This window comes from Triticum aestivum, chromosome 2A (genome assembly GCF_018294505.1).
Source record: "Triticum aestivum cultivar Chinese Spring chromosome 2A, IWGSC CS RefSeq v2.1, whole genome shotgun sequence".
Lineage (NCBI taxonomy): Eukaryota > Viridiplantae > Streptophyta > Magnoliopsida > Poales > Poaceae > Triticum > Triticum aestivum.
In genome coordinates this window covers 178,013,727-178,026,396 of record NC_057797.1, presented here as the reverse complement: position 1 = coordinate 178,026,396, position 12,670 = coordinate 178,013,727, and the positions used below count along the sequence as shown (strand labels likewise).

The 12,670-nt window shown below is 47.5% G+C and overlaps 1 protein-coding gene across 2 annotated transcripts; it reads left to right on the top strand.

Annotated features, from left to right (window-relative positions):
• The first annotated feature begins 3,538 nt into the window (after positions 1–3,538).
• Positions 3,539–5,340, top strand: LOC123188217 (scarecrow-like protein 23). 2 transcript variants are annotated; one of them, XM_044600257.1, is made up of 2 exons: positions 3,541–3,854; positions 3,947–5,340. In XM_044600257.1, the coding sequence occupies exon 2, from the start codon at positions 3,980–3,982 to the stop codon at positions 5,288–5,290; it is 1,311 nt and encodes a 436-aa protein (XP_044456192.1). In that variant the 5' UTR covers positions 3,541–3,854; positions 3,947–3,979; the 3' UTR covers positions 5,291–5,340. The 2 variants fall into 2 exon arrangements, with proteins under 2 accessions (XP_044456191.1, XP_044456192.1); XM_044600256.1 differs by having other exon boundaries at positions 3,539–5,340.
• The last annotated feature ends 7,330 nt before the right edge of the window (positions 5,341–12,670 follow it).

Sequence of the window (12,670 nt, the reverse complement as noted above, 5' to 3'; positions counted from 1 at the left end):
TCATGTGAATTTGGTATTCGTTCGATATTTTGATGAGATGTATGTTGTCTTTCCTCTAGTGGTGTTATGTGAACGTCGACTACATGACACTTCACCATTGTTTGGGCCTAGGGGAAGGCATTGGGAAGTAATAAGTAGATGATGGGTTGCTAGAGTGACAGAAGCTTAAACCCTAGTTTATGCGTTGCTTCGTAAGGGGCTGATTTCGATCCATATGTTTCATGCTATGGTTAGGTTTACCTTAATTCTTATTTCGTAGTTGCGGGTGCTTGCAAAGGGGGTTAATCATAAGTGGGATGTTTGTCCAAGGAAGGGCAGTACCCAAGCACCGGTCCACCCACATATCAAATTATCAAAGTAATGAACGCGAATCATATGAGCATGATGAAAACTAGCTTCACGATAATTCCCATATGTTCTTGGGAGCGCTTTCCTTTATATAAGAGTTTGTCCAGGCTTGTTCTTTGCTACAAAAAGGATTGGGCCACCTTGCTGCACCCTGTTTACTTTAGTTACTTGTTACCCGTTACAAATTATCTTATCACAAAACTATCTGTTACCGATAATTTCAGTGCTTGCAGAGAATACCTTACTGAAAACCGCTTGTCATTTCCTTCTGCTCCTCGTTGGGTTTGACACTCTTACTTATCGGAAGGACTACGATAGATCCCCTATACTTGTGGGTCATCAGTATGTTACTTGCCCGAGATTCAATCGTCGGTATCATCATACCTAGTTCAATCTCGTCACCGGCAAGTCTCTTTACTCGTTCCGTAATGCATCATCCCGTGGCTAACTCATTAGTCACATTGCTTGCAAGGCTTGTAGTGATGTGCATTACCGAGAGGGCCTAGAGATACCTCTCCGATACATGGAGTGACAAATCCTAATCTTGATCTATGCCAACTCAACAAACACCATCGGAGACACTAGTAGAACATCTTTATAATCACCCGGTTATGTTGTGACGTTTGATAGCACACAAGGTGTTCCTTTGGTATTCGGGAGTTGCATAATCTCATAGTCTGAGGAACATGTATAAGTCATGAAGAAAGCAATAGCAGAAAAACCAAATGATCATTATGCTAAGCTAACGGATGGGTCTTGTCCATCACATCATTATCCTAATGATGTGATCCCGTTCATCAAATGACAACACATGTCTATGGCTAGGAAACTTAACCATCTTTGATTAACGAGCTAGTCAAGTAGAGGCATACTAGGGACACTTTGTTTGCCTATGTATTCACACATGTACTAAGTTTTCGGTTAATACAATTCTAGCATGAATAATAAACATTTATCATGATATAAGGAAATATAAATAACAACTTTATTATTGCCTCTAGGGCATATTTCCTTTAGGGTTAACCACCCGTCGATCTCCTAATCTATTAAATAGACGCGCCTCCTGCCCCTGCGAGGGTGCTTCTGTAAAAGAGCGCTGGACTGCTCGCCTTCTAAAGAGCGCACGCAAACCGAAGGTTGTCTTTAGATCCTGGTAAATATCAATGTTGGGGGCCCACCTATCACCTGAGGGACTAGGAGGTCGTCGGCAGCCGCATTACTGAAGCGGCTGAACAAGGAAAGGATGAGAAACCCGCCCCGCAAGCCAAAGACTTTGGGACGCACAATACAACTAATGATTATACACTCCAGCGTTGGAGGCCAGTTCGGGGGCTACTGAGGGAGTCCTGGACTAGGGAGTCCTCGGGCTACCGCCCTAACTCTCATGGGTCGGATAGGAGGGCCGCACTATTAATTGTTAGAAGGTCGAACTATGAAGAGACTTTGTATCCCGACAAGAAGATCCTTGATGCCTTGGTGTGTCCTCCAAGTCAAGATGATAAGAATCGGCATGTTTATCCTCTCCTTGTAACCGACCATGTATAACCCTAGTACCAATGATGTCTATATAAACTAGAGGGTTTAGTCCGTAGAAGGACAACCATCATCCTACTAGTCTAGGGTTAGTTCATCTGATCTCGTGTTAGATCGACTCTGTAATCCTCATATACATAAGCAATATAATCAAGCAGGACGTAAGGTTTTTACCTCTTAGAGAGGGTCCGAACCTGGGTAAACATCGTGTCCCTAGTCCCTTGTTCCCCATTGATCAAAGATCCACAGTTCGGGAATCCCTACCAGAGATCCGCCGATTTTGACACGACAGAGGTGGCGGTAGAAAGAGCCGCCCGGCTCACGACGGAGTAGAACCGCGCCGCCCGCCACATGGCGGGGTTCCTCATCTCGTCGTCCTCCTCCTACGACAACAATGGCACGGCGGACGATGACTCCTCGCCCGCCGAAGACAACCGCGGAGACCCCAAGAGGAAGTGGTGAACTCCCCCGCCCCTCACTGTTTATGTTTATATATTAGTTTGTTTTATCCTCCACTCCCTCCATTCATTTATATAGGGTGTATTTATTTTTCTCAAACGTCAAATGAGTGCATGTTTGACCGAGTTTCTAAAAAAAAATATCAATATCCAGAATACGAAATTTATATCATCTGAACCATCATGAGAAGTAATTTCATATTTTTATTAGGTATTGTAGATGTTGTTATTTTATTCTATAATCTTGGTCAAACATTCAAATGGTTGACTTGCACAAAAACAATACACCTTATATTTTGAAACGGGAGTATTTGGGTTAAATTTTAACTCTGTGGGCCTTTCCGATGAATTATGTCTGATGTCTGATTTGGTATCTTTTTATGCTAACCGGCATGATCTACGTACTCTATATGTGTGTTTTTATGAAATAAGGTGCGGATATATGGGTTTGTGGTTATGGAGTGAGTAAACTGGGCTTTGTTTGAGCACGACTGTCCGGACACGTCCACATTCGTATAGATAATCGTGGTTGTAGATGCTCCAAGAGGGGTACGCGCTTTAAAAGGAAGACGCGCCGGCGGGTACCCGTGTACCCCTGTTGTCTCTACCATCCGTGGCCGATGCGGCTAAATTTCATGTTTTGACCCTTTTTTTAAACATATTCAAGATTTAACCTTAGTTTGAAAAAATTTCGAGATCTGGTCTTTTTTGCTACCGTCAGGGATCATGGCGGTAGGGTATAACAGCCTACCGCCAAGGTCCCTGGCGGTAGGGTTGCATGCCCTATCGCCAAAAACCTCCTAAGTATTAAACATAGTGTGTGCTCGTGCCTACCGCCAAGCATCTTGGCGGTAGGGTTGTGCAGGCTACCACCAACCCGTTTGGCGGTAGCGATATTTTCTACCGTCAAAGTCTCTGGCGGTAGGCTGTTAGACCCTACCGCCATGGACTCTGGCGGTAGCAAAAGGGTCAGATCTCGATTTTTTTTAAATTAAGGTCTAATCTTAAAAATTAGCCGGCCGATGCTGCTGGGCCAGTGGCGTCACCACACGGGTGCCACTACTGTGTAGGGCTGCTCCTGCAGAGTTGCGCCTGAGCCGAAGCCGTCCCCGTTGATGAGCAGGAAGCTCGTCTGCCTAACCATAAACGTCCCACCAGCATCACCGGTATCCGAGGGAAGCTCTTGTCCGGTCTCCGAGCCCCCGCCCTGTTCGCGTACGGCGTGGCGTCTCGTCCCCCGTCAAATGATCGCCCCGGCCCAATCAACCCACGCCGGTCTCGCGCTCGCGCCACGCCCGCAATTTCTTTTCTACCGGCCCCGGAGTGGAGACAAGCGGTCGCCCTGGCGCGGCCCCGCCCTTTGATTCCCTCTGCCTGCGCGCCGCCCGCTACGGGACGCCACCAAGCCCCAGCAAATCGACAAGCGCAGGCGGCCGCGCGCCTTTGCTCCCACGCCCGCGCGCCCGCCATGCTCTACCAAGTCATCGCAGTTATGAGTTATCCCTGAGCTTATCAGTGAGTTGCCACTGACCGACTCTTCCCGCCCGCCCGCCAGCTCGCTCGGCCTCACCTGAAATTATTGGCCTCTGTCTGTCGTGATGATCCAGGGCGTCCTGTCGCGCGCGCCCGCCACCGACGCGATGAAGGCCAAGCAGGCGGCGTCGATGCCCGACGACGAGGAGAAGGCGCGCGGGAAGCGGCTGCAGCTGCATGGCTCCGCCTCCGAGCAGGGCCTGGCGGTGGCCGCCGCGGGGGAGGAGGGGGAGCGGGTGGCGGAGGCGCCGGAGACGCGCGGGCTGCGGCTGCTGAGGCTGCTGCTCAGGTGCGCGGAGGCGGTGGCCATGGACCAGCTCCCGGAGGCGCAGGACATGCTGCAGGAGGTCGCCGAGCTGGCGTCCCCGTTCGGGTCCTCCCCGGAGCGCGTCGCGGCCTACTTCGGCGACGCGCTGTGCGCGCGCGTGCTCAGCTCGTACCTGGGCGCCTACTCGCCGCTCGCGCTCCGCCCGCTCGCGGCCGCGCAGAGCCGCCGCATCTCCTCGGCCTTCCAGGCGTACAACGCGCTCTCCCCGCTCGTCAAGTTCTCGCACTTCACCGCCAACAAGGCCATCCTGCAGGCGCTCGACGGCGAGGACCACGTCCACGTCATCGACCTCGACATCATGCAGGGGCTGCAGTGGCCGGGGCTGTTCCACATGCTCGCGTCCCGGCCCCGCAGGCCGCTCTCGCTCCGGGTCACCGGGCTCGGCGCCTCGCTCGACGTCCTCGAGGCCACCGGCCGCCGCCTCGCCGACTTCGCGGCGTCGCTCGGGCTGCCCTTCGAGTTCCAGCCTATCGATGGGAAGATCGGGCACGTCGCAGACACCACCGCGCTCCTCGGCCCGCGCCACCGCCACAGGGAGGCCACCGTCGTGCACTGGATGCACCACTGCCTCTACGACGTGACGGGCTCGGACGTCGGCACGGTGCGGCTGCTCAAGAGCCTGCGGCCGAAGCTGATCACGATCGTGGAGCAGGACCTGGGGCACAGCGGCGACTTCTTGGGCCGGTTCGTGGAGGCGCTGCACTACTACTCGGCGCTGTTCGACGCGCTGCGCGACGGCGCGGGCGCCGCGGAGGAGGAGCGGCACGCGGTGGAGCGGCAGCTCCTGGGCGCGGAGATACGGAACATCGTGGCCGTTGGGGGCCCGAAGCGGACGGGCGAGGTGCGGGTGGAGCGGTGGGGCGACGAGCTGCGCCGCGCCGGGTTCCGGCCCGTGTCCCTCGCCGGGAGCCCCGCCGCGCAGGCCAGGCTGCTGATCGGCATGTACCCGTGGAAGGGCTACACGCTGGTGGAGGAGGACGGGTGCCTCAAGCTCGGGTGGAAAGACCTCTCCCTGCTCACAGCATCGTCGTGGGAGCCGACGGAAGACGACCACGCCGCCGTTGCCGAGCAAAAACGCCATGATTCCTGATCAAATTTTGCTATTATTTGGCCCGTAATTATCAAAGGTTCGTGATATAATCGTACAGGCTCCACCGATCATTCGTTCTCTCTTCACTTCCTCAAGGTTGAGGCATAACCTGCGATTTTTGGCAGCTCCATCGTAGCCGTGTGTTCGGAGACTGTGACTGGGTTTCGGATAGGGAAATTTTGGCCGCACGGACCGGCGCCGTTGTGTTTAATACTCGTGGTTAGATTAGAGTAGACATCATCCTCCGATGGCGAGAGTGACTCGGTGAGCAGGACAAGAAGAGAGACAGCTTACCCGTCGGCTCTCTCGTGCTCGACGTCTACGCTGTGCAGATGACGCGTCAGTTGTCTCCTTGTGTAACGGCTTTGAGATGTTACCGATACGAGAGAATGACTGCGTCTGCATGCTTGCCCGTACGAGTGCGCGACGGTGTTCGTGCCGTTCATGGCATGTAGGAGAGCCGCGTACCACAGGGGAATTTCCAAGAAACCTAGATAAAAAATCGTGGTCGGACGCTAGCTTCGTGTCAGGCTCTTATGTACTCTACTACTGTAGGGATCACGAGCGAGCAGGAACGCAGGAAAGAACTGATTCAGGCTTTCAGCACATGCACACAGCCTCCAGCTTTATCATGCCTGTGAAATGGAAACGCGCAGAGGAGTACATTTCGACCTACTGCTACTAGGTCTTCTTCGTCAACAGAGTTGATCGTTGATTTCAGCTCGTTAGATTTAACAAGTTCAATATTTTTATAAACAATCTCATTCCATCGATTCAACCTAATCATCAATGTCATAGCCATGACAAGCCCAGGGTCAATCACTAGCTATAGTGCTAAACATCGTTTCACTACAGTGAACAAAACAACCCATGCCATGACCCTGGTATCCTTGGTTGGCTACGCCCCCGGTAATCACACACACACAAAAGAACTGCGTGTAGTAAGTGGAAGCTTAGGATGTGTTTGGTAGGGTGCATGAGGCTAAAAGTTTCCTACCCAACCCATTTTTAGGTGTGCAGGGTGTATGGGCTCTTCTGGGCATAGCTCATCTAATGCAAAAAAGGCCCCGAGCTATGCTCGCTCGAGCACCCACATACATGCGAGCTGGGGTCAGCGAGGTCGGTTCGACCCCTGCAAAAATCTCCTTCTTACCCACCAGGATCGAACGACCTCTCTCGGTCTCTCCCGACCACCCCTCCCTGACCTAGCCGCCACCCCTCGCCCCCCTCTCTCTCCCGCAAACTCCATGGCGACTGCCACCTGATCTGCATCCCTGCCGGTCCCCTTTGATCTTGTACCTCGCCGCCGTCACCGCCGCCCCGGTCAACCTCGCCGCCGCCCAAGTCAACCTCGCCGCCGCCCCGGTCTTCAAATCGCGGCCGCCCCACATGAATCTCGCGGCTGCCAGGAGAGGTAGCTACTCTGCCTCCTTCTCCCTCTGCCCTCCTCACCCCTTCCTTCCTGGCTCGGCCTCTGCGAGCCGTTGCTGCGTGACCAAGGACGAGCCGCTACTGCGTGACCAGAGATGAGGCGTTTTTTTTGTACAAAGAGCTCTTGTTCATATAGGCGTATATGGTTTAGACAAAAAAATTGCTTCTTTGTTCCCTTAAGACACTCTTCTTTGAGGACAACGGTTGAAAGGGCTTTTGCCGCATACAAAAACCGTTGGAAGTTTGTCTACAATAAGTCATTCCATGGTTACAAGACCCATGTAAAAGTAGTGCTAGCTTGTGCAATTCTTCACAATTAGGTACTTCAATATGGTGAGGATGAGTATTTCCCACCTGAGGAAACATGGGATCTGAAACCCAACGATGAAGATCATGATGATATTGTCCATGACAATATTTCTTGGGCTCATAAGAGATGAATTTGCAAATCAGATGTGGGCGAATAGAGGGCTAGCAAATATTTGATGTATCATGTGTCTTGGTGTTGTAAAACAATTGATGTGTTCCTTGGTGTTGTAAAACTATTGCTGTACTGTTATATTTATGTGCGGAAACATGATTTTGAGCTGCTGAAATATGCTTCTTATGTGCTGAAATGTGTGTTTGTGTGTTGAAATTCATTTTTATGAGCTGAAACATGATTTTGAGCTGCTGAAATGTGATTTTTATGTGCTGAATTATGCTTATTTATGTGCTGAAATATGTTATTAACTTCTGGAATGTTTATGTTGTAGATGGGTGATGAGGTGCAGGAGGTTCCAAGCGTTGGTGCTCTTCCCAAGAAGGCCCCCAAGGTCATGAATTGGACTCGGCCTATGTCGGCGTTGATGTTGAAAAGCCTTTCAGAGGTGGCGGCAAGAGGTGCCAAGACTGACAAAGATTCAAAGAGGTTGAAAAATTGAAAGTTGCAAAGCGTATATCTTCTTTCGTTGGTTATGGCGTGTCTATTACCCAAGTGCACAATCATATTCGCAAGTGGAGGAATAGGTGGACAAGGCTTGTCTATTTGAAGGGTTTAAGTGAGGAACTTTGGGATGATGACAAGAAGATGGTAGTGCTAGAAGAACAACACTATTTGGGCCACACTCATGTATGTATGTACATGTATCAGCCCTTTTTTAATGCTGAAATGAGTTATCTTAGTGCTCAAACGGTGTTAAAATGATATAGTTTTGTCAAAAATGATGATGTTTCATAGCTGAAATGATGTCTCGGTTAATTATTTTTGTTCAAATGGTGTTGCAGGATCATCCAACAGATGTTGAATTGCTCAATTCTCCACTGGAGAACTACGACTATATGGAACTTTGCTTTGCTAATAAGCATGCCACTGGGAAGTATGCAATGGGCCCCAGTGCACCCCTAGGAATGCCTATTGTTGTGGAAGACAAGGATAAATCGAATGTCATGGAGGGGGGAGGAACAACAGATAAGGTATTGCAACATCTTCTTGGGTCTAACTTTGTACTTCCTACTGCTAGTGCCACTCAGGACCCTTCTCCTACTTCAAATAAGAAGAGAAAGAGGGCATCTGGCTTGACTGAGGAGGACTCAATGCAGTGTAGCAACATGACTGATGCTATGCATGAGATTGCAAGTGCTATCAACAACACTTGCCATGCTGAAACATACCCTGACTTGTACAACGCTGTCATGAATCTTCTTGTGTTTGATCAAGATGAGCGCTTGGCTGTTTTAGATTATCTCACAGAACATAAGGCAAAGTCCTTAACTTTGTGAAGATGAATGATGCAGTCTGAAAAGCATCGTTCAAGCGAATCTTGAAAGCCAATCCTGGTCTTCTTTGAGTTGTTGTTAGTTGGTGCTTGATCAGACTATCCCTTTTGTAATGCCTATTATAAAGTGTACTTCAAATGAAACTATGTAATATGAATCTAGTGATGCATTGCTTCAAATTAAGGTTATCATGTGTTATGTTAATTGTTGATTATTTTATTTATATTATCATTGTTCAGATTATGTTGGCATGGTAACATTTTATTGCTCGAATTGTTTCATGAATTGTCGAAATGTTGTTTCAATATTTGTCTTGGTGGCAAAAAAAATCGTTCATGCAGCATACCTCATATACATGCTACAAACACAGTCTCAGTGCAACATGTCTTGTCTGATGCAGCCTATCAAACATAGTCTCAGCTCAGCATGCATCAGTACATACATTGCTACCAAACAACTGCAGTTGCATGTACTGAGCATGTCTAGACTAAGTATGTCTCAAATGGGAACAACTATGCTAGAATGGGAACAGCTACCAAACACACCCTTAGGAGTGGCGGACATGCATTCTAGCCACTCACGGGTGGTAATATCGACCCAGATTACCTGTTGGCAAAAATACCATTAGCGGGCTTTTTATCGCGCCCGCTACTGGTATTTGAAGTACGAGTGACGGGCTTTTTCTAGGGCCTGCCATTGGTATTTTTTCTGCCTTTTTATAATGTTACAAGGTTCACTGTTTTGTATTTAAGGTTATGGTCCGAAATATTTATATGTTAAAAAAGCACATTATTGGAAGTTTCATGTAATAGTTTGACACCTTTTAGGGTTTTTATTTTATTCTTAGGACAATAAATTTGATTTCTAGGTATTTGATGGATGTATGTCATTTTTGAATTTAAAAATGTACATAAATCAAGTATGAAAATCATGAAACTTCACACGATATCTTGATAGGACCTCTAGAGGGTGTTGTATGGAAAATTTGTGATGTATGTCGCTTAGAAACTTAAGCATCCACAAAGAAGAAATATACTTAGAAATTCATTCATTGCCTTATACTAGGAATAATGCCAACTATTGACATGGATGAGTTGTGGTGTATGTTGAATGCAAAAAACCTTTGAAGGTCAAATGATAAAGCAACTATGACTTCGCCTTCAAACTACACGCTTTCTCTTTGAAAACCACGATCCTTGATTGGAGATGTTTCGGTTTGTAAGCGGTGTATATCACAACTTTTGTGAAACTTTTCAAATTTTAATCACAACCTCTATAGACCATATCATGAAACCATGTCAAGTTCCATCTTGTTCTCACTTCATTTACAATTTTCAAAATTCAAAAACCAAAAAATCCAAGTAGTTGTTAGCTTCCCTCTCGAATGTTTGGAATTTTTTTTTGGATATGACCCTCAAGAACTTAAATGTGTTTTTTCAATCAATTTTTGAGCATTTTTTTTCATGTATTCGTAGTTCAAATTTTAATTATACACATTAAATACCTAGAAATCCATTTTAATGCCTAAATAATAGCAAATTGATTTAGAACAAAACATAAATTTGACATTTATAATTATAATGTAGCATGTTACATGTAGAATTTTTTGGACAACTTAAGATTAATATGCTTTGAAGTGCTTACGCATGGTACATATAATTGGAATTTTCACGAAGGCGGAGGATAGAGAAATTTTTACTGACTAATAGCAAAAGTTGGCAAATAAAAATAGTAGAGGCGGACCCTGGAAAGTACCCGCCACTAGTAGTTGGGCGATCCCGCATGGTCGAATTGATCCGTTCTGATTGGTCCATCCCACCCTCCTACGGATCACCAACGCTCCTGCCCTCTTTTCTTCTCTTCTCGTCTCCTCCTTCTCCACCAACGCATGCGTCGCCTTCGTCTTCTCTTTCTCCTTTCCTGTTTCTTTTGCATGTCACCGAGGAGCAAGCGTCGTGGGGGCGTGTCGCGTCATGGGGAGGGGCCACCGCTAGTTAGAGGAGCCCCCATGCATGTAGCGTCAAGGGAGAGGGAACGAGATTGTGGGCGTGCGAGTAGGGATGAAAACAGAGCGGAAACAGACGGAATCGCTTTGACGACATTTGTTTTTATATATTTTGAGCGAAAGCATAAATGAACCAAAAACCTCAGAAATGAATAATGAAAAAGATACTACTGGAAACGAACACATAGCAAATATGAAGCAGACACGACAACAAAAGCCGGTGTTGAACGAAACTTAAAAAACGCTTTAACCATAGAGAGAAACACAAACAGATCAACAAACTTTTTTTGTGTGTAACAAATCAACAAATTTAATCAATGGTTAGCATGGCTATATGATTAAGTTACTGACTTAGTATAATATTATAGTAGTATTGGACAATTACTTATAGACAGGTTGAGTATGTGCATGATAGTACAAGCTGGGCCTTACATGAACCATTCTGCTCACTATGTCATTGTGTGTTGTTTGATGACTAGGCCATAAAGAAACCATTGGCCCCTACTAAAAAATATTTCCATATTCACATAATGGAAAGTTTTGTTTTTGTTTTTGAGTAATTTTTTCTTGCTTTCGTATTTCCTCTTTTGTTTGCATTTTCATCCCTAGCGTGTAGCGCGACCAAGAGGTGACATTCGTGCCTTGCCTAGGCCTTCGACCGACGTGCATGTGTGGTGGCCGTTTCGAGCCTCGTCTGCTCGCCAGCATCGGTCATGTTCGTGTAGCCACTTCTCGAGTGCCTCGGAGCTTATCGAGCGGGGATCGGACAGTGAGGTGCTTGTCCGACACCATTGGTTGGGTGCTCAACTGGTGCCTCCTCTGCTTGCCACCAACGGGTGTGTGCGTGTGGCCGCCCGCTTCGGCGCCTCCTCTGCTCGCCACAATCGTGGTGACACGACATGGATATGCACCGATCTAACGCACATGACCTAGACCACCGCTCATATTTTCTTTCTTAAATAGTAATGAAAATGTTATTAATAGCAAGCAGAGAAAAAGCTTGTCGCTATTATTATTTTATACTAGTGGTGGGTTTGCACACGTGCATGTCATTGCTAAGACCTTACCAGTGATGGGCTCAATTACATGCACGTCACTGGTAACAAATTACCAGTGACGGGCACCCTGCCTACTAATCCGTTGGTAGACACTTTATGCCAACCATTGGTAACCATATCTGCAGTAGCGAATCAATCCAACCTAGCCCATAGAAGGCATAGAAGGTAGAAACTAGGGCACCTCCTCCCATGGTCATTGTCTTGCTTTATAAAAATCACAACCACACTTTGTGCCCGTAGGCCGCAACACTTCATAGTTGAAGCAAAAGAGAGTAATGCATGTCAACAAGTCTTCGTCAGGTTCTAGCTTCATCGGTCAAATCATCTTTACCTCTGCTCTAGCGCTAACAACAAGGTGACGATCTAATCCCTTTTGGACCGGCCGCCCAGCCTCCTCTCTACCCGGCGCTCCGTTGGCTAGTGGCCGCAAGGGATAGATCAGTACCTTGGCTCGGGCTAGTAGTTCAGGGTTTTTTCCTCGCAGGGGTGGCCTTCACGCGGATGGTGGCGTCTCACCTTGAGTTGGTCTTCTGGGCTCTGATCCTCCTTTATTTTGTCCATTCGGATAGATTCAATAGAGTTTGTATATAGATTCCTACTGTCTTCTTAGGGCGGTGAGGTTAGTGTTTTTCGCCTTGCGTCTGCAACAATGACATTTGGTGTTAGGCGCTTCAGATCGATTCAAGGGCTCAATGGCGATGATACGGCTTCAGGGGGGCGTTGGTCCTTAAAGGTTAGGCCGGATCCGACACATCTTCGGTCCGTTCTGATGACGGTAGTGGTCGTTCAATGATCCATGAATTACAATGTATTTTTTTATTATATTGAAATGCTTTGTACTTCTAGTAAACTTCTATAATAGATGCAGACCCTTCTTTGTGTTAAAACAAGCGTTCATGAGTGCGGCTTTAAACGAACTGAGTCGAGCAGTGCTTTTCGCTCATTAAGCTTACGAGTATATAACCCGAACCCTAGCGAGTACGAGCTTGGTGAGCCGAGTCCCAACAACCTGAACAGATTGTTAATCCACTACTCTTTTATCTTTTTAGAATTACCGCCAGTTTGTGTTTTAGAACTACCGCTTAGTTTTTTTCGTTCTTTTTCTTTTGAGAAATGAACTATCACTTA